Here is a 23420-nt window from a genome sequence, read left to right on the forward strand (position 1 = left end):
CCCTCTTTTAGATGAACAGGCCCAGGGAAGATTTGTGACTGAGTCTTAAAACTGAACTAGCAAGAGGTAGGAAGCAAGCCAGTAGAAGGGAATAAAACCAAAGCCACATGTGCTCCTAGAGAGCATGCTGCCACGGAAACAGGTTATAAAACACAAGGCTTGCAGTTGCAGACTTAGGAGTCCTGAATGATGTTGCAAATGACAGATACAGGCCATTATATATCTTGTCATAACTTACAAAACTGCACAGGACAGAGTGTAAACTACAATGTAAACTATAATCCAGGCTTAGTGGCAATGCTCCAAAATGTGTTCATCAATTGTAACAAATGTACCACACTAATGAAGAATGTTAATGTGGGAGGGGTATGGAGGGAGGGCATATGAGAATGCCCCATATATTTTATGTAACATTAATGTAATCTAAGTATCTTTTTAAAAAAGTATACTAAAAAAACAAAAACAAAAAACAAGGCACAGGCAGTGGCAAAGGCACAGGAATGGGCAAAGCCATTAGGGAAATTCAGAACACCACCCAAAGACCATTGCGCAGCTTCTTAATTGGGAATATGTGTTTCTCCAGGGATAAGTGACTATGTGCCAAGGGCTATGTGAAAACACAAGACCAAATAAACATGGAATATCTTCCTGGAACATGATTTTTCTCAAAGGTTTGGGGGGTAGGGGGCTGGGGTTTGGTGGGGTTTAGAGGCTGGGGGAATAATTTTGTATTTAAAAAGGAAGCCATTTGAGTAGAATGCAAAATTTGCATGAATTTCTATGTTAAAATCAGAAGAATAAAGACCTTTCAAACTTGAAATGAAGTTGCTTCAGGTTTTAATCCCTGAGTTTTAAGTTTGCTTTCTCTCACTTTTGGGGTACTTTAATGGAAAGGTTTGAAAAATATTGCATGGAATGCTCCAAAGGGGTATTTCTGAGAGAAGACAGCTGTGGTTCCTCCAGGACAATAACTTGAAACTGGAAAGCAAAAGATTGTAACTCCTCTGTCAACTCCAATCTCTTGGTAGTGTTTCCTCAAAACACCTTATTGAGAAGGATACGCTTGGCTCAGCGATCCAGAGTTTGTGAGTGATTAACAATGGCTGCTGGAGCTTGAGGAGAGAGTTCATGGCAGTTTGCTGTAATGATTCAATATGGATTAATATGGGAATCTTATTAGTTCAAACTGTTCAACTTCTCTAACAGATTTAACACGTTCACCATGCACTTTTAAAGACACACTTGTCCTTACATTTCTGCCTTCATAATGCAACCAATATGGGGAAGTATGTCCAAGTTTACCACAGAAGAACCCTTGATGACTGATTTTACAACAATCATATCTGTCCAGTTGATCTCTGAAAAACATATGAGTGTAAAGGAGTTAAAAGGGCACTGAATTCCATGTCAATTGCATAAAGATTTTTTTTTCTACAATTAACAGGGAGGTTTTTAAACAAGAGAATGACAGAACAAATAAGTGTTAGAAGTGTAAAGGAATAATTGGAGTGAATGAAGCTGGGAGCAAGGGTGATATTTAGGAATACTGGTACAGTCCAGTTAAAAGACAAAGAGGACCAGGCTTAGGACAGAGAGAATGAAGAGGTGAGGACAAACTAAAGAGGTATTTCTGAGACAAACACACTAGAATTTAGTAACTGATTAGATGTAGGGAACAATGGGCCAAATGAGTACAGGGGTCTTAGTTTAACCTATAAAGTAGGTAAAGATATTAGCTATGAAATGGGGAAGGCAGGAAGAAGAATAGTTTTGAGGGAAGGCATTGGTGATTGCACTGACAAATTGCCTATTTATTGTGGGGTCCTTTCTGTGTCCTCCCCCTTGTACTGAGCTGCATCACACAGAACACATTACCCAGCCTCCCTTGTTCACTGGCTTCTGGGTAGGTTTGGGCAATGACAGTCACTGTGGAGTCTTCCGTCCTTGGTTCCAGCTCCTTCTGTGGGTGTAATGCTAGCTCAGTTAGACTTCTATTAATAGCTCTAGCTGAGTGGCCTTGACTTCTGAGCTCTGGAAACATCTTCCTGTTATTCCTCTTATCCTGGGATAGTGGCTTCCTACTGTTGCCAACCTCTGGGTTGCTTTGCTATCTGCTTGATTTCTTGTCTCTCATGACCTGTGTAACCAATCTCTTACATTAAATTCACTGTTCGAAATACCAAGAAGGGTGAGGTTAGTCAAGATATAGACCTATTCACAGGGTTATTTCTGTCTTTTCTAACATGGTAGTATCAAGTAAGCACACACAGTGCACAAACTGCTCTAAAATGAACTTGACACTATCACGAGCATCTTGAAAATTTTTTTCATAAAATTGTGTTTTTTTCCCCAAGTGCTGATCTTTATACTGCTTAATTGACGAACCAGTAGTCCCATCTTATATGGAGGCTAAGCTGCCTAAAAATATAGGAAAGAAATCTAGTTTCCTATATTCTATTCATATATTGTACCAAATATAGGAATGCTATGGCTATTTGTTGAAAACCACCAAACTGTACCCAAACTTTGCAAAATACCCTGAAGCTATAAATTAATTACACAAACATGCACACATGCTATAAGGAGATTCAGAAATTAAATAAATGTAAATCAATTTCTATAAGAAGAAAGTTTGATCAAATAGTGCCCATGCATCAAGTAAACAGATTGAAGGGAACTGATACTTTCAAACGTATACTGTTCTGTTTGTGATGAAAAATGAGTATTTTTTAAATTAAATATCCAAGAGGTAATTAGGTAATTAATATATACAACAGCTAACAACCTGTGTAGTATTTAGTATATACCATACTTTGATGACAATATTTACATATTTAACCACATGTAATCCTTAAGCTCCAACTCTATGACTCCGTATTGTTATCACCATTTCACAGACGAGGAAACTGAGGCCTGAAAATACTAAGTAATTAATCCCAGGCCACTTTGAGAGCCTGGATTTGAACCCAGGCAGACTGAATCTAAAATCCCCACTCTTATCCATTACACTATAGTATAATTTACAACTTAACTAGTAAGTATCTTAGATGTAGTTACCAACGTAGTTTTTAGTAATTTGTTTCCTTGTTTTTGTTTTTTTTTGAGGCCTATTATTTAGGAGCAGAGTTTACAAGAAACATTTATATTAACAGATTCCCCAAAATCTTAATCCAAATCTACTTCCCAATATTTCAGCTTGAAAGTAAAGTCTAACATATTATATTTTCCCTAAATTTATATCTAAAGAAAATTTCCACAAAAAATAATTTTGAATTATTTTAATGCACAAAAAGAACATCCCAGAACCAGAACACATATTGACTTATTAACGATGAAGCACTATATAAAGGAGACCCCTCCCCCATTAGTAAATAGGAATATAGTGTATATAGACATGAACGGAGGTGAACACTTTAGGATTAAGTGCAAGCCCTAAAGTTGTATACAACATTCATATATGGCTTATTATCTCATAGCAATAACATTTTCATAACAATGTATATGACATTTATACTTATTGGTAAGATGCATTTCACTCAACAGTTAAACAAAAATGCTGAAGAGGTAGTTTTGCCAATGCAAGGTGAGAAAAAGGCTTTACCTTGCTTCTTTACCTTCAAAATCTGCAACCCTTTTCTTTTGTGGATCAGTCAAGAACATAATGATTCTTTTAGAAGTAAGAAGCCAATTTACAGCTCTCTAAGAACCAACTTCCCCAAGTGGTCTATGATGTTTTTCAAACAACTGCTCTCCAGGTTACCTGGGCAGTCTCTATATTGTTTCTCTCCCAGCCTTGAATATGAATTAAATTCTGGCTCAATGGAGACTTGTTAGGATTTGACCAGCAGTTGTGGAAATTCAACCTGATTTCTCCTCAAATTTTGTACCTGGCCTATGATGTTAACTTTTACAATAACCGATTTACAGACTGATAAATAATCCATCCTTACAAGTCAGTATTGGCTTTAAATTTTTAAAAAATACATGTTAAAGTCAGAAATTAAAGTTTGAAAATTTCTCTAGTTAGCCTGTCATACTACATGGTGAGTACTCCAAGTTACCGCATGTAATTTCCTCATGTTTCAGTTTATTACATAAAGTCGTCACATCTTTGCCTCAAAAGGAGTTTTGAATGATAGCCAGATGCTGCATGCTGCTTTATCTGTGGGGGAAGATGTGGTGTGAGGAAGGTCTGCAGCAGATATTCCAACTCTTAGACACTGGTCATCTGATTGTATGTACAACTTGCTTATCCTACACTTACAATGAGAAATAAGCTCACCAAGAAAAGAAAGAAAGGGGGGAGGAAAAAAAGGAGAAAGGAAAGGAAGAAAGAAAAAAGTTTCAAGGGGCAACAAAACATTTGTCAATTTGCAAAACTAGAACAGTCATTTACTGGACAATGGTTAGGGACCACTAGAAACAAAGTGATATAATATCAACCAGGTATGACTTGTTATACATAAAAAAGCATAAATATACAGTAAATAAGAGATTGATATGTAGCCCCAGCAAAATATGTACATATTAGTGCTGCTGTGGGACTAAGCAGGAATTCCTGTAGCAGATCATCAGCTAATAGCAGTTTCATCGCACAATGGCTTGAAGGTAACATGCTGAGAACAACATGTGCTAACACTAAGCAGATATCCACATACATCTACCCTTGAAAATGCACAATGTGAGAAATAAAGGTCACAAGTGAAATAGCACTTTGCTTGCCAAACATCTTCTTTCACATAAATATGCACAAGTCCATTTTCCAATGGTGGTCTGCAGCCTGATACCTACTGCATCTCCACAGTGCCAGGGACAGGCTCTCTCAGCAGACACCGAGCCAAGTCACATGTTGTACACTCCGCCTGCCTGCACTGATTCAGGTCAACGAGCTCCTGCTTTCAGATCTCCAGATTCAAATCAAAGTTATAAATAACACAGAGACCATGCTTGCGACTCTTCCTTTCACAACATTACCAGGAACAGATAACTAGTCAAAAGCGGTACAAATGCTGTACACCAGTGTGCAGGAGGGGAGAGGAGCTGTGAGCACTTTTGCAAAAACAACCCCCCCACCCCAAAATCCACCAATGTGTCTTTTTACTGGTTAGCTTTGTCTGTGGCTAGGAAGACACTATGTTGCTCCTGGGCTCTTTCTATCAGCTTCTTCTTCTTCTTCTTGTTTCTCTTCTCCTTTGCCTTTGGGGTTCTCTTCCCTACCAAGGGGATGAAGGGAGAAAGAAAGGAGATGTCAGAAAAAGGCTCTTTTTCTGTGAAAGAAAACACAAAGCATTCAAAGTTTTACACAAAGCCCATCTGGAAAACATCACCTATGGAAAAAGCAGCCTCAAAGAGAAAATTGTTCACATTAATTTTGATGGAATAATAATAATTTACTAAATTGGATATGCTGTCTAAAACAGAGACTGATCTTCCTGTTACAGGGAACTGGCATATTTTAAAACCTCCCAGTGGCCTGATCAGTCTTGCAAATATCATCCTGCCACAAAAATTCCATTTATCCCCTCCTACTTTTAACAATGCTACCCTTTACTAGACATTTTTACATCTTTCTACTGCTCCATATGTCAGTGGGTCAAAAGAAAATAAGCATCTATCTATGGCAAATATACCAGAAGTTTCAAACTCCCCTCTCTCTGCCACAGGGGAGAAAAAAAAATCTTGCTTCTATAACATTATTCCCTTCATGTTCTCCAAAGACCAATGCATGAAATGACATATGTAGAATACTTCATTTTCTATAAAAATTCATGAGGACAGCATTCATTATGTGGTTTACTGCATCTTATTTAAATCTCCTGAAAATTTGTTCTTATATTAATTGAGAACAAGGAAAATCCTTGCTTGTTTCAATGGTGAACTGGTTATATGTGTCTTACTACCAATCACACTAATTTATCCTGTTTCTCCTCCTTGCTTTAGCCAATAGGAAGCCCAGAACCACAAGCTAAATAGGTGATGAATTCTTCCATGAGGAGTTTCTGAATGCAGTTTTCCCTTTTCCTCTTGTGGTTATGGTGTACAGTCTAACTTTACAAGGTCTCACCGTTTCTTTATAAGTATTTACATATATGATTTCAAGGGGAAAAAAAAGAAGAAAGAACCTAACGCATTTTAAAAACCCATTGCTTTCTTTAGGTCCTAAACACATAGAGATCAGGGAATTTTAGAACTGAAAAGGGCTTTAAAAGTCACTACCTTTTACAGAAGGCAAGTCACTACCATGCACTTTAAATACAAGAAGGTCTTCCTGGACAGACTGGAAAGCATTCCACTGTCAGCTGTTCTTCCTCTCCTAATTTCCCTTCTTCTGACTTTGTCAGGTAGTTTTATAAAATCTAAGTTACCTCTTCTTGTAATTTAGCTATTATTGTAGCTCTTCATCACCACAGTAATCAGTACCACAAATAGAGCATTACCTTCTAATCCATGTTCTCCATACTTCCCATACCTAAGAAACTCAAGATCCCAGACCCATTCATCACAAAAACATCACTGGCCAGCTTTTCAATGCAGACCGTTAAGAAGGTAGCTGATATAAGAAATGAAAAATAAATCAGAGCTTAGGGAGATAAATGCCTTAGGAATCCGGCATCATACTGGATTAACAGAGGTCATAAAATTTCTAAACAAGGGAGCCTGTTCTTATTTCTGCTCTTACTGATCAGAAAGGGTCCATTTTGTTGGAGGATGGAAAACTATCTCACTCCTCAAGCCATTAGGACAGGGCTGGCACATAGTCGATATCTAATAAATGTGTGCTGAGTAAAAATCTTTATCAAGAGAAAAAAAGATAAAAAAGAATAACTTACCTTTAATCAGACACTACATTAAGGAGAACATGATCATGCCCCCATATTAAATTATAAAGGCCCTTGAAGTTAACTTCTGGTTCTCATTAAATCCTGGCATTAATGTTATAATGGCATTTTGCCATCTTCAAACCTAGTTAATCCTACCCAATGAAACCTTAGGCCATGCCATCATTAATCAAAGCAGCTGTAAGTTACAACTATTTAGCAAAATTATGTCTAATGATGAAACACACCTTGTAATAAGGGCAAGAGATGAAATACTTAACAGCATATTTTAAAAGAAGTTTCAATTTTAAAGTTTTACAAAAAGTTTCTCAGTTCTATATTTTCTCTAAATAAACAACAAAAATCTTCAGTTAAAAAATTATTGCCTACTATAGTTTGAAAATGCTTTAGGTTTATATTTACTTTATGTAAAGCCTGGGGTTTCTTTTAAAAGCAAAACAAAATTAAGTGAATGGAAAAATAATGCTAACATTATAAGATTTTAAAATGTGTTCTGCTAAAATAAAAAATACTAAATACATGTTATTTAAGGAAAGCTTTTTACATTCACAAGTTCAATTCTTCATATAAATTATGTAGCTGAAAGTTAAATATGTTTTACTTTTCACTAACAGCAAATCTATGCTAAATGACTGGAAACTTTCATTTTAAGACAGGGTCAAATTAGTATCATTTGCCTACTATATTATTCTGATCTAATTGTCAGTATCATATGGTCTTTGGGTTTGCTAGTTGATATAATATTTTACATTAATAACAGACAAATTACTCAGTATTTACATATTGGCAGTGCTTCAAATTGTATGATTATTCTTTTGGCATAAAGTTATGTGGTATTGATTCCAATTAGAGATATTTTGGGCGCCCTACTTATACCCTTTAAAGATTCCCTTTAAAGATTCTCCCCCTCCCCAAGCATCTCTTTTCAATGACATTCTCTTTGCTACTGGTTGGTTGATTTGTTGTGTTTTGGGTCAGCTCCATTCATTATGTATATTTCAAATACCAAAGAATTAAGATGGTTAGCTACACTTTGACCATGTATATCCCTTGAATGAATGAAATATTTTGTGGTCTATACTAGGTTGTTCCACATTAAGCCCAAGTCAAAGACATGAAAAAAAATATTAAAACAGCATAACACAATGAATAGACAAGGACTTGTACACATTTTTTTCTCAACTTCACAAAGGTTTTCAAACTTAAGAAGAAAATTAGTAAGATTAAGACTAATGAAAAATATATCCCTATATCTACTGTGTATTTGAAAGTTATACTGGACATAAAAACATGTTAGTTTATGTTTTCACTTCCTTACATCTGTGGATATACAGAAACATTTAGGGACAAGTATGATGCCAGTTACCCAAAGTTCAATTCAACTCATGGCTTTAACTTTCTTACTTTGTAGCTAAACTAGAGAAGACTTGGAAAATATACTGTCCAAGATCAACAGAAAGGGTCTTGAGTTTTACATGGAGATTGTCAGCCTCCAGCCATGTTCAACTCCAATGATAAATTCTGCCCCTCTTTATCCTGAGTGCTTTAAGAATGCACCTTGACAAATCACCACTGAATGAATTTCCTGATAATCAGGAGGAATCTGGTCTACAGAGCAGCTCTTTACAGCCTGTTATATGAACACAAGAAGGGCACTTGGACCCCATGTTACAAACTGTTGCTAATGAAGGTCATGTACTTCAATGAAGAAACTCCTCATCTGAGATGAACAAAACCTAAGAGCTAGGCACTGTCTTGTAACTGAGATGTCTGGTAAGACATTAATCTTGTGATTCAGTTTCTACATTTATAGAATGGAGATGCTACAGTCATCTCTCCCAAGAAAGTTATGAGATACAATGTAAAAATATTATGTTCCCAGGATGAAAGGGAGATGTGTAAAATATCCCTAGTAAAACAAGATTATCATCAAAATGAAAAGTTAGAAAGATACTATCAAAGCCACATAATTACACTGACTTGCACACATGTGGAAATGGTCCAACAGGATAACCAACTCTTTTACAGAAAAAGGTGAACCATCCCTTATGGAAATACTCCTAAGGTCCAGCTGTGGTTAACTGCTATTAGAATCAGAAACAGGGTAGATTATTTTTGAACCAAGATATCGGGAAGACTCACAAATTACATGAAGCTGTGCAAATACTGACTCCACTACCAGTCAGATACTGATTTCACTCTTTCCTATTCTCCCCAATTCAAGGAAGATCTTCAAATGCCTTTGCTCTCACTAGGTTTAGTTAAGTCTTAGTCATAAGAACAGTGGTTCCATCAGTAAGGAATAGACACTGTCTAGGGTTTGCATAATGACTACTTAGTGTTTGTTTTGAGAGAACGACTTTCTAAGGTAAAATAAATGAAAGAATATATTCAGTAACTGTGATTATAAAAAGAAGTTTCTAAGCTTATATGTGTATGTGTATGTCCGCGTGTGTAAACTAACAAACTAGAAAGAGTAAACCACAATTATAACAATCCTAATTAATGGTAATTACCTTTGTCATAGCCACAACTATGGCAAGGGTAATCACCTGAAACCAGGACCAATTTTTAACAAATTTTGAGAATATGTTTATGATGTTCTAACTTGAAATCAGGCTTCATTACATTTAAGAAATTCACCATCAAGACTTGAGAATCACCTCAAAGAGATTCAGGTATCCTCCAAAGCAGCTAAAACTGAGAGAAAAGAAGCTGGTGTCACCAAAAACCTGATGAATCTGGAACAGAGTATAAATGGATGCTTCCACATCTAACATCACAAGGACCGAGCTGTAGATGGTAAGTCACAATTGGACTATTTCTTTTTCTCAAATGGGCAATCTGAGTTTGCTCAAGAATGAGTAGCAACAGAGATTTATTTATTTAACCGTGATTAATGATTCTCTGGACATGTGCCAGCTGGTTGCTAAAATATTTTAAGAGCTCATATGAAAATAGACAAAAGACCTAAATATAATTCATGAAGGAAATAAAAACAGCTCATAAATATATTTCAACAATCAAATCTCACTTACAATTAAAACTGCCAAATAAAATGAGATGACACTGCAAAGATTCTTAAAAGTGAAAACATGTAAAGCTGGTGAGAATGTGGTGAGACAGGCATCAGGATGCATTGTGAAAATGTAAAATTGATACAACCTCTCTGAAAAGCCATTTGGCAATATGTGCAAAAGCACTACAAATATTCATAAATTCTGATTCAGATCTAGGAGTCTATCCCAGGAAAATAATCTAAACTTGGACAAAGATTTAAACATAGAAAGTTTTACTATAATACTGAAAAGATTGTAAATTGCCTAAATGTCCTACTATAACCTTTCATGACCCTTTTGTTTTATGATTACTGAAGCAGTAAAATATACTTTCATGTACAAATTGAAGTCCTTCATATTTTAAGGCCATGGCAATTAAATTTATTCCCAAAAATTGTACATCTGCATATCCTTAAAACTCATCATAAATGTGTATAACAAAAAAGCCCGTAATACCAAAGCATTCCTATTGTGGTGGTAAGCAATTCTTCAGTGGCATGATCAATGGGAATTGGATCTAAGATATAAGAGTTTAAGAATTACTACCCCTAAACACAGCAGACATTTAGTCTGGATGTTATTTCATGAAGTTGTTGTTTCTTAAAATCTAGAATGGAATATGACTGGGCAAATATGATGAACATGCCTATCAGGGATCTACATAGAATGGCATGTTCCAAACAACCTAAGATAAAAATCTGCCCACAATCACTGAGAATGACAAACATTGATAGTTTTGGGGTTTGTTGTTGTTTTTACATTAGCTGGGAAGTCAGAGGAGAGGTTTAAAGCTAGAAAGAGCAAGACAAACTAGTAAATTTTGGTTCCTTGTTAACAGTACAAAGTTTCATAGGTGGCATTTTTAATGACACCTATCTGAATTTTAGAGAAATATACCCCTTCTTTTCACTAAAGACATTTCACAGACAGATAGCTGTCTTTTGAAAGAATTGGCAGCATCTCTTTTCTCAGTGGTTGGCTGATACTCTGATCAAATTTTCTTTGAGAAAAAATAACAATACAGAGACAAAACAACAAATGGTTAAAGTGTTGAAAGATAACAACAAGCCTCCTAAAGAGAGCTTACTTGTCATCTTTAATTTTAAGTTATAACTTTTTAAAAACTTCCAAGTGGTCATTTAATCATTTTACCTTTATGAAAGTGCATGGGCTTTAAAAAATCTACACACAATCTAGAAATAACTTTCAAGTAGCTGCTCTTCTTGCAAGGATATGAGATAAAGAAGAAAAAAAAAAAAGCCTAGACAAAATGAAGTCCATAAACGTCCGAACATGATCACTCGCAATATCAAAATTCAGAATATGTAGTACCTGAAAAGATCTATATTGAATTTGACTGAATTCAAAGTCACCATATGAAAATGTTTTTCTACCTATAAAAGTTGGCCATATTTTATTGTAAAAATGACACAAAACGCCTTTTTTTCTCTACGAGTTTTAAACACTTGTTATGTAAGACATTTTATTAAGTATAAGGTCTGTTACCTATTTTTTTTTGACACAAGTCCAGTTTGGTTTTTAAATCTTGTTTTACATTCAAAATGATAAAAATAGAAGAAAGGCTATTCATGAAGATGATCTAAACTTTTATGAGCTAATTAAATCACCATAAAATTTCCTGCACATGGTATTTCAAAATGTCTTCATTTTATAGCTTTGACAAAAATCATTGTTCTTCAAGTGAATACCATAACTTTTAAAGGAGCAACAAATCTTCCTACACCTCTACCAACTCGTTTAAAGCAGTAAGGACAATAGCAAAATAATGTGAGATTTGCACTTCTTTCATATAACACTGGGCACTCCAGCTGATTTGTTTAACTTAAGCCCTTAGCTGATATATGAAAAAAAAATTGGTTCAAAATCAGGATTCTATAGAGTTGAATATAGGTTAGAATAAACAAGGAGAAGTATTTCAAAAACTGAAAATTCTTTTCATAAATATTTTAGGTTCATTGTAAAGGACAGAGTTTCAAAGTAGTGATACTACATAATTCCACAATTTCGTTTGCATTAGAAAGTAAATACAAAATTCTACCACAAGGGGGCAATAATTCATTTTTAATGTAAGATCTGGTTTAAAAACTGTAAAGGGAAGCTTTGGGGTTCTAACCTCAAATACTCTCTCTTAAATACAATTGCAAGAGCAGTTTTTTTGTTTTGTTTTGTTTTGTTTCCTCTTCTAGCCAAAGATAAGCTCTGTAGTGGACTAAAGAGTAACAAGACCCGAGTACAGCACAAGGAGAAATATACTAAATTGTACTTCTGTTAAAAAGACATTTGAGGGCAGCAGGGGCTGATGATAGAAGGAAGAAAATTAAAAAGACGAAACTGCTACTCAAACAGTGATTTAGGGGAAAAAGCATTACGCAAAAACCTAGACTGTCATTTTTTTTTAAATGCACCAATTAACAAACTACCTGCAAAATCCTTTTCTTGGGTCTTTTATGTATAGAAGTTACAAAACTTAAAGTGACCCTCAGTATCTTCTGGTCCATGGCATGCACATAGATTTTAAATTAAGTATACTGGGTGGTGATTCCTGACATGGGATTCTGACAACAGTTGGCCTCCCAGCACCTCAGTCCATTGGGCATGTAGGAGAGGGTGGAAAGGCAGAGTATATAGTAGACAGTTTCTACCCCCTGCTCTGGTTCAAGTCTACAAAATGACTTTGGAATCAGACAACTGAGGCACAAAAAAAACTACAATGACCTGCCTAAGTTCCTACAGCTAATTAGTAGCAGAGCTGGGCTTAGAACACAGGTTTCAATTTCTCTCTTCTTAGATACTTTCACTGCTTTAACTATTATTGAGTAAAGATAGTTATAGAGTTACTTGATAAGTAACGCAGAGAAGACAGCCAGTATTATTCTGACCAAGTTGTATGAGAATAGTCACTAACCTCATCATAACTGCAGAAATCCTTTATGAACTGTTGTCTTGCATAAATAACTTATCTGAAACTTAGACCTTCTGTAAATGTATACCACATTGATTTGTAGTTTATTCTTCCTCTTACCTGGTGGCAAGTAGCAATCTATAAAATTTCCTAGTTAGGGTAAGTGGCTGACATTCCTACTGAATACTATGTACTGCAGATGCTTTATACACATTTTCATTTAATTGAATATTGTGAAAGAATTTCAAGTACTCAACTTATGCTGCCAGAACATTGTACAGCTACTCACCCTAAATTTATTCAAAAGAAATAAACTTCACAGAAAACCATCAGGCTCATTTGGCACTCCTAAATTAAGTCAGAAAAACATCAGGATTTATAGAGAAAATGATACAACTATTTTCATTTGATTAGGAGGTATGAGATAACCAGAAAAGAATTTCAAATTCCTCTGTAACTGACTTCATTCTATAATGGAAGGTACCTTTTAAGATAATTCCATTAGAACAAAAGGCTTTGATACCTTCTTCTTGGTCATAAATCAATAACCATTAACTAAATGAAAAAAAAATGTCTAAGAAATGGCATTTAGGACTATCATATGGCAAATATTTATTTAGTTTGGATTCAACACAATTTCTCTGGAACTTGAAGCACACAGGCAAGTAAGAAGTAAGCTAACAATGGCTTCTACAAAGTAGCTATGCAAGAGCACAGGTTATCAACTCAAGCCTACAACTCACTTAAGTGGCAAGCTTTACAGGAGGACATTCAACAAAGGACATTATAAGAGGATGTGTCCTCCATGAAGGATCATAAATATATCCCTTTCCTCTGTGCCCTGTAGCTCACTGAACCCCCATCATTTAAAATGTACCACCCTCTCCTGCAACCTTATGTTTGCATGTATATCACGGCTACAAGCTTATGAGTAATTAAAAATAGCTGCAATTCAATGCCAACATGTGACACAGAGTTCTCCTTTTTTAGAGTTCTTCTAGGAACCTGTTGTAGATGATTCACTCAAATTTGCCTCAAATAATAAGGGAACTATTGGACCAAAGATATACGGGCTATGTCTAAACACTGAATGTGGTCCGGAACAAAAGCTATGTGGTCATTGTCAGTCATTGTAAAACAAATTCTCCTACTCCTCTAGGCTCCCATGTGGCATCTGCCCTCATCCTCAGCTTAGACGTGGTCTTTGTGGGCTACCCTGGCCTTGAGTAAACCCTATCACCTTTCGGCTCAAATCCCTCATGTAAGAGTCTTAGTCTTTTGCTTCAACTGCATGTTCCCAAGAAAGGAATTTAATACGCCTTGCCCACCCTCACGAGCTGAATCACTGAGTCACGGATGCCTGGTCAGCTCAAGGATAGGTCACTCCCAGGTCTAGGCTGGAGAGATTGGGGACAGACATCTAGAATACATGGTTATTAAGCCTTAGGCTTTGGCATCAGGCAGCTCCTATTTCTGTTTGCCACTTAGAAGCTTGGGGCAGTTACTTCTGCCTTTAAATCTCAATTTTCTCATTTGTAAAGTGATCATCGCAATGGTCCCTACCTCTGCATTGCTGTGAGGGGTAAAAGAAAAGGTATATAAAGTTCAAGTATGTTACCTGGCATATAAAAGCTAAATAAATTACAGCACCATGTGAGGTACCTCCTGTGTATTATTTCTAGTCCTCATGGCAACCCACAAGGTAAGCATTATTTCCATTTTGCCGATGAGGAAATAGGTTTAGAGAAGTAAATAGCTCAACATCACAGAGCTCGGCAGTGATTCAGATCAACATCTGGCATATTCTAAAACCTGTACTCTTTCCACTATACTCTTTAGATCCCCTGTGCCCAGCAAAGAGACTTTGATCTCATAATCATTTAAATAGCTGCTGAACAAACACATTAATAAGCAAATATTAGTCTGGAGAAAGGCATCAACTTCCCCACCCAATCTCACACACTACCAGGGTTCCCTTGGGCCATATTAGCTCCCCAGTGAGCCTGGCTTACAACTGATATTTCTCATATTAATTATTCCTGAGAGGTTAAGACATTCAAAGCCTCAGTTTCCTGGGGTCAAGCAACACATTTAGCAGTTCCAACTCAGTATCAACAGTGTACCTGTGGTAAAGCCAAGGGGAGAAACCACAGGTTATTTCTCTGCTGGCTATCTAAAAAGGTATAGAGCTGTGCTTCCCTAAAGCCAGTTCACAGGCCAAAGGTAGTAGAAACCTCCAGGGAGCTTTTTTTTGTGTGTGTTAAATATAGGTTCCTGAGTCATATACAGGTTCCTAAACAAGACTTGGAAGGAAAATCCAGGATTTTTTTATTAGCTTCAGAGGGGTTTCAGTGCAAAGTTAAGATTGCATAAAAAAGTTTATTAAAAAAAAAGATTGTGTACAAGTATGCAAGTCTAGAGCATAAAGCTCTGCTGAGAAGGGTGTAGGCAGAATTTCAGAATCTGGAAAAGGATAAGGAAGGAAGTGCCAGGTGACAGTGCCTGAAAACAACCTATAACCTTCTTCGCAATTTTGCCGAGAATCCACTTTCTAAGTTATGAAAGGAAGCAAATCTCATTCTGCCTGGACTCTGTTCCTGAGGTTCTGTTTGTGAGAGACACTCCAAAAAGGATGCAGCAGAGATCAGTGTGCCCCGGGACAGGAGCAGGTGCACACCTGGGAAAGGGTTCAAGCTGAGATGCTAAAGATCACTCATGTGACAGAAGATTCCTGTTCCTTCTGTGGGTATATTCCAGAAACTGGCTTTGCTCTAATCTTTGCAATGAACAGATACTGTTTCAAAAGGTAATCTAATTGCTTTGCATACATTTTAAAGAAGTATACGGGGGAAAAAAAATTACAGTTGAAAAAAATTAAAACTATTTTCAAATTTGGAGCTTCTTCCTAAGATACAGAGATGGTAGTACAAAACTTGGAAAGTCAAGGAAAGTACCCCTCAGTCAAGGTTAGTAAAAATACCAGAGGACTTAAGATGTTATTAATTGTATTGCAGAAAGAGGGAAAGAATAAAGCCTCTTTTTCTTCTTTGAGGAAGGTCCTATCTACGAGTCTCATCCAAATGATTAAATCCTCATTACACAGGTGTTAGCTGTGTAGCAGGCACTGTCTAAGTGCTTTATATATGTTTCTTCTCATACTGAAAATATTCCTATGAAACAGATACTATCTTTACCCTACTTTGCAGAGGAGGAAACTAAGGATCAGAGAGGTTAAGTAACCTGACAAAGATGACACTGCCAGTAAGTAGTAGAGTCGGGATTTGAACTCAAGCAGCCTGGTCCCAAATCCTACCCTCTTTTCTTTATGTAATAATGGCTATCAAGGTAATAAATGCAATCTCCTAAGAGTAAAGGATGTAATCAGAAGAGGAGGGTTGTAGGAGGAGGTCAAGGTTACTCACTTCTCTTCAATCATAGACTCTGACAAACCCAGTGAACAAATCATTCCATTAATGTCTGGACCATTACGTGTATAAAGTGGAGCCTCAGGCCATCAGTGGTTTGATACAAAACTGGGGTAAACAAGGCATATGTTTTTTGTTATTTTTACTGGACAAAAGGAAAGCAAGCAAACATTAGCCCAAGTAAATAGTCTCCATCTATAAGTAAAGGGCAGACCAATGTTTGGTCACTGTAAAACCTTTGTCAACTACCCAAATAGCAGCAATGGATTTCGACTAGGGGAAAACCACATTTGACAAAGAACTCTAAATAACATGTCCAGTACCCCTCTGTGCTTATGAGAAACATCACATTTTTAAGGTTTCAAAAAATTCTACCATCTTGCTGGATTATCCTGAATCCTAACATCTTTGTCTGTAATTGTAAGGTATTAAAACAGCAGAACATGGCTAATTATTTTTAAAGATAGCCTAATGTTTAAATAAAATGGATTTATTTTCCCTCAACTAAAAGTGGTATTTTACTCTTCAGAAAATAGTATGTAGACTATTAAACATATAATATAAAGTCAAAGGAAGCTACTACACATGCATATATGCAATAAATATCTGTAATATGTTCACCAAGCATGGCTTATTGGCACACTTATATCATTATATTCTCACCAGTTGTTTTTAGATGTTAAAGAGGAAGCAAGAGAAACCTGAAAACTCTACAAAAAACATGAGAAAATTTAGGACGTTACAGAAATGATTTGAAATAAATGACACCGAACCGGATACCCAAGAATATTAGCTTTCCAAACTATTCTCAAAATTTCAGTGAGTGAAACTACCCGGAGGTCAACAGGAAAAACAATATAAAGAGCATCAGTGGACTATTACCATGTTATACAAGACCCACTCCTCACTATCTCAGCAGGGCAGACGCAAGGACTTGTGCCAAAACTTGAGCTAAATGGATCAGTGCAGTAAAGTTACAGGTCTGTGCACTTAACAGAACAAAAATAGTCCCTGGCACTGAAGCCGAAGGAAGGTGGGCAGAGCACTGCACATGTCCTGTGCTCAAATACAACATCCATTTGGTTTTTGACAATTTAAGCCAGAGGATCCAAATGAGGGCACCAAAATGAAAACATTATTAAAACAAATAGGGATTTACAGGAAAGACTAGAGAAGGTTTTGCCAAGAAACAAGAAAAGATACCAATGCTCTCAGGACATGTTTAAAAAAGAAAAAATAGAAGTGTTCTCTACCTTTCTGTAAGTACTCAAACAAAACTAGATGAGATAGGTACAAAATTGTAGCACAGCCATAATAACTCCATTATCCATTAGGGTAGTTAGAAACAGAGTTAGATATGAAAAAGCTTTCCTTTTTTTTTTTTCTATTTTAAAAAGGCAACCATTTTTCTGACAATAGCTAAAAAAGAATTCAGTTGGAAGACAAGGAATGAATTAAAAGACTTCTGGAAATCACTTCCACTCAGTTTGATTTGTAAAAATAACAGACAAAATGTATGAGTGATAAAAGTTAAATAAGACTGATACTTACATTTCAATACTTTTTATGAAACGATAGATATTTTTCATTGTCTTTAATTAATGTGCTCTATAAGTTTTTCTATAGAAAAATTAAATATTCCACCAAAATAATGTCCCAGGCTTATCATCTAACCATCCTATTAAAGACTAAAGTGATTCAGTGTAAAAGAAGTGTTTCTTTGAAAGACAAGCACAGCTGTATTTAATGACCCTTTATTTAATCTTAAATTATTGGGTCACTGAAAGATTTAGTAGCAATGAAATAAGCCACTTTAAAGATTGCAAAGACTGTACACAGTTTCTGATGTGTGCATATGTGTGCATATGTGCATGTATATCGCAAATACAACCCTCCGTAGAATATATCTGAGCACATTGATGAGAGCACATTGATTTACTTCCATGTAAATGTTTGTGTATGTTCATCCTACAGTAAAATGATTATCTCAGGATTATGCCCGACGAACTGCAAGTTTCTTTAAAAATAAAACTAAACATTCTGGGGAACTAAAAATTATAAACTCAAGAGAAGTACAAATTCCTATAGTAAAAGCTTATGGTCTGGAGTCATAATTAATCAAAGCTATTTTCCTGGCACTGAAAAGAACATTTAGCACTTAACAATGAAGCTTCTTTAAGGGTCCAGATTTTTATGCCATAAAATAAAAGGAAATAATTCCTATTAACTAAGGTCAAAGCATGACTTAAACCTCTCTTCTAGTTTCTGTATTTATAAACAAAATATTCAAACAGCCGAAAATCTGGATGAGGCAAATTGTGTAGGGAGAGAGGATGGGAGAAAGACATGGAGGAAGGGCTGGAGGGAGGGATGGAGAGAGAGGGAAATGGAGACGCCTGCCAAATGTGAAGTGTTGGTTCTCTATCCCAAGGATAAAACTTCAACCATTTGTACAATTTCGAAATGAGTAATTATTATGGCTACCACTCAAATACAAATTGGCCTAGGGGACCCTTTTCTAGATAGCTTTTCATTTAGAAATCATTAGTTGAGATCACCCAAAGGAAGGATATGGTGGTTTTCTGGTGGTTTGTTTGTTTTAGAAGGTACCAGGGATTGAACCCTGGACTCATACATGGGAAGCAGGCACTCAACCATTTGAGCTACATCTGCTCCCCAGGATATGATTTTTGAAGCCTTATATAACAATACTTCTTATATCTATAAATTAGTATAAAGACACAAAAGGACAAATATTATATGACCTCATTGACAGGAAATAATTATAAGTAAATTTATAGAGTCAGAATCTAGAATATAGATTACCCGGGGACAGAGTAGGGGTAGGGAAAAAGGAGTTAGGGCTTAAACTGTATAGAGTGCCTATTTGGAATGATGGAAATGTTTCGGTTAATGGATGGTGGTGATGATAGCACAACATTATGAACATAATTAACAGAACTGAAATCATATATTTATTTATATATCTGAAAGTGGTTAAAAGGAGAAAGGTTAGGTTATATATATGGTACTACAGTAAACATTTTATTAAAAATCCATGGAATGGCACAACACAAACAGTGAATCCTAAATTAAACCATGGGCTATAACTAATATTACAATTATAAAAACGTGCTTTCATCAATTATAACAAATGTACCACACCAATGCAAGGTCCTAACAATAGGGTGGTATATGGGAATCCTGTATTTTATGCACAATTGTTCTATAAACCCACAACTTGAATTTTAAAAAAAGACCAAAAAAAAGTTAAGGAACTAGATATGCACACACACACACACACACACACACAGATTGCTTTGTCTTAGAGCCCATCCAAAGGGCTTCCATTATAGAAACCCCAAAGATACTCAATCATAAGGAGGTACTAAAACTACGATCCTCTAGGGAAAGTCTCCACGGAGATGCTTAAAAAATTGGCATCTGGATTGTATGGCATTTTGCTCAAAGCATTAAAGTTAAGATAAAAAGTAAAGTAGTGCACCAAGTTTATTCCTGCATTTCAAAATCTGAGTATATTGATTTAAATACTGTAACTTTTCCATTGAGATAAGGAATATTCCTTGGTGCCACAAAGGCTTTATTTTAGAGGTAGAAATTAGATCAGTCCCTATTAAGTATTACATGAATGCATAATGCTATACAAGTAGAATTCCTCCCTCAAGTGCCAGAATTTTGTATACATTATCAACTACAACTGGCTCACACCTGTATACTTGCAGACTCAGAATTAAATTTAGTAAGTTAAAACATGAAGCAGATTTTTAAAAAAAAATGAAGTATCACATACATGTCTCGTTCAAGTATAAAGTTGTACAACCTTTTTGAAATGCATCAGAGACAGCGGAATCAAATTTCTTCAAAAGTATATACACGTTGAGTCATTTATTGCAATCAAAAGGTTCTAATCTGCAAAAATACTCAAACTGTAGATAAGAATTTTAAGACAGTTCTCTATATAGACAGCTATCTATAATAAGTAAATGTGGACTCAACTTTGAGGTTCCACAGTGGGGGAATTGTTTGAATATATTATGTCTCTAAAATGGATTATATAGCCATTAAAGTTATGTCTGTATTGAGTTTTTAATGACTAGAAAAATACATTGAATCTAAAATAAGTTAAAAATAAGATTATAGAAATCTATTTCAACCATTAAATTATATATATTATATATACACACATTTAGGAAAAAGAGTGGAAGAAAAATATGTCCTTTATTCTTGAATGGTGAGATAACGGTAGTGGCTATTTTTCCTTTATAAATTTCTGTACTAAGTTTTTCTAACAGTGGGTATGGACCATACACAACTTGTATCATTAGAAAAATGTTTTTAAACAAAGGAAACATGTATTACACAAAACACTTACATTAAGGGCTACTACCTCTATTATTGTAGAAGTTAAAAATAATTAGTGCTGTTTTCTGTTGTGTTACTAAGGACGCTAAGTCTGCAAAATGTTAAAGAATTTTGTTGTTGTTGTTTTAAAGACTTATAAAGATTTATTTTTTATTTATTTCTCTCCCCTCCCCCCCAGTTGTCTGTTCTCTTTGTCCATTCACTGTGTGTTCTTCTGTGTCTGCTTACATTCTTGTCAGCAGCACCAGGAATCTGTGTCTCTTTTTGTTGTGTCATCTTGCTATGTAAGCTCTCCGTGTGTGTGGCACCACTCCTGGGCAGGCTGCACTTTTTTTGCACTGGGAGGCTCTCCTTACGGGGCACACTCCTTGTATTTGGGGTTCCCCTCAATGTCAAGAGTTTTAGGTCTTCTCATATATAATGTGATAACATACATGCAGGTTCTAGTGTCTCTCCCCCAAATTTAGGATCACCTGCTGGTATTTCCTTGACTAATGTTCCATGAAATCCAGTTAAGAAAGAACTAACCTAATTAAAGACTCACTCATTTGGACTAGTTTTAAATTTTATTTATTTAACAATATTGAAAAAGTTAGTGCATATCACAGATTTTCTAACTTTTTCATAAATGATGAATATTTGACATTTTCAAGTGTATTGTTTCTCATTGTAAAAATAATACATTCTCATTTTATAAAATTTATAAAATATATAAAAGTCATGATAAAAATCCTCATAATTTCAAAACAAAAATAACCAATATTAATATTTAAATTCCCTTTCCATCATTTAACTATGCTTTCTTTTATGTAAGTGAAATAATATAACACATGAAATGCAACTGTTTAAAAATATTTTTTTCAGAATTTCAAAACAACATATGCAACTTTTAGGGGGAAAATCCCAATGCAGAATAATGAAGTAAATAAAAACCTTCCAAATTCCACCACTCGGAGCCTCTGTTAACCTGAGACTAAATTTCCTTACACACTAGTGCTCTATTCATTTTTGTATTTACATTTCTGAGATCATACTGAACACATGGTCTTTTAAGCACTGTTAATGTAGGAACAAATTATCAATTCTGTATCTGATGCTTCCCAATGAAAATTTTAATTTAGTTGCTGCAAGTTTAGGTTCCATTTGATTCTTTATCTCACCTGTCAGACCTCCCTATTAACTGGATCTTGCTGTCCAATTATCTCAGCCTGTTGATTATTGCTTTCTAACCTACTTAATGGGTAATATGTCTTTCCTGCATCAAACCTTTTCTCCCTAAATTTTTCTTCTGGTCTTATAATGCAGCAATATAAAAAATCTGAGTTTTGTTAAGTGTTCAGAATGATTTTCCCTCTTACTCTATAATAGTGATTCAATAAATTCATTTTTTTCCTTCTTCAAAAAGTAAAAGTCTACTCAGTTCCAGGAGATGAATCATGGGGATTACCTTTGGACTCTCCCTCTCTGCCCAACCAGATGCTGAATAAATTCCATTTTCATTTCACATGTGAAACAGCTCTTGACCTGCACACCCCAATCTAACTCTAATGTTTAGGTAAATTTCCTCTACTCCAACTTTGCTGAACTTAAACAGAATCTTCTAACCGACACACCAAAGGAAAGTAAGTTAAATTACAATCTTAAGCATTCACTACCACCATGTTTCTTCCCACCATTCTCTGACTTATAGCCCTTATGGGAACCACATAAACACAATGTGCCACCTACTTCCTATGTATTTGTTTTCTGGGAGTTGATAAAAATTTGTAGGAAAAGTAGAAACAATAGGTTTTAGAGAGCAAGATGTAAGAAAGAAGAATCTGGCTTCATAGGCAGTTTAGCATCATGATCAGGGGTGTAAGCCCCAGAACCAGAATGCCTAGATTCAAAGTCTGTCACCACTATTTAACTTGCTCCAAATCACACAGCTAACATTGATCACTTCTGTGCCTCTATTTCCTTATCTGGAATTCAAGAATAAAAACAGTATCTACTTTAGAGAATCATTGACTAATGACATTAGTTAAAATACTTATTAAAATATCTGGCATAAATCATCAATACTAGTTATAATTACTATTTTGTTGTTGTTACAATGCAAAGAGCATTAAGGGGAAAAAAAGACATCTGCCATTTTCTAGCTTTCAGATAGGCACAGTCACCAGTAGCATAACCATCCACTTATACTTTCAATTCAGTCCTCTGTTTAATTTAGTTGCTGGAACTTCCTTCTGACAATAGCTTGATTGGCGATTTTAGTTTACAATGTCATCTATTTCATCCTTCTATGTATTTTAAAGGAGAAGTCAGGAAGTGTGATGGCAAGGGCAAAATCCATCCAGATACCACTCTATACCAGAGAACCAAGGACCATTGACCCTAAGTATGTTCAAATACTTTGTATTGGAAAGAAAAAGTACAACTAAAGTTTATGGGACTGAGAACAGCTGGCAAGTCCAATTCTGTTTTGTTTAAACCAATGGCAAATGCCAAATTCTAAAAATCTCCTGACTAATCAGAAGTGTTAAATACAGACCAAAAAAAAAAAAAAATCACAGTGTTACACAGGACCTTGAAGGCTTATCTATCCCATCTCTCTCTCTTAAAATATGACTACACCATCCACCCTGGAAAAGTATTTAAAGACCCAAGAGAATAATTACGTATTTTTAATAACTTCAAGTACCAAGGAGCTCTTGATTACTTGAACTCCAAACCTTCTTCTGTGGTTATTTAAGAAGTTTTTCACAGAGAAACAGAGCTGGCCACCAGCTTCCATATAATCTTTATG

The 23420-nt window shown here is 35.5% G+C and overlaps 1 protein-coding gene across 5 annotated transcripts in view; it reads right to left on the bottom strand.

Moving 5' to 3' along the window:
- Positions 1 to 3263: 3263 nt before the first annotated feature.
- RSPO2 (R-spondin 2) overlaps positions 3264 to 23420 on the bottom strand; it is a 148619-nt gene continuing 128462 nt past the window's right edge. For all 5 annotated transcript variants that reach the window (XM_004457533.4, XM_004457534.4, XM_058275911.2 and 2 more), the window contains one exon: positions 3264 to 5213. In XM_004457533.4, the coding sequence (XP_004457590.1) occupies positions 5098 to 5213 (116 nt within the window). In that variant the 3' untranslated portion in view covers positions 3264 to 5097. The remainder of the gene's footprint in view (positions 5214 to 23420) is intronic.

The sequence above is a fragment of the Dasypus novemcinctus genome, chromosome 14 (assembly GCF_030445035.2).
Source record: "Dasypus novemcinctus isolate mDasNov1 chromosome 14, mDasNov1.1.hap2, whole genome shotgun sequence".
Classification (NCBI taxonomy): Eukaryota; Metazoa; Chordata; class Mammalia; order Cingulata; family Dasypodidae; genus Dasypus; species Dasypus novemcinctus.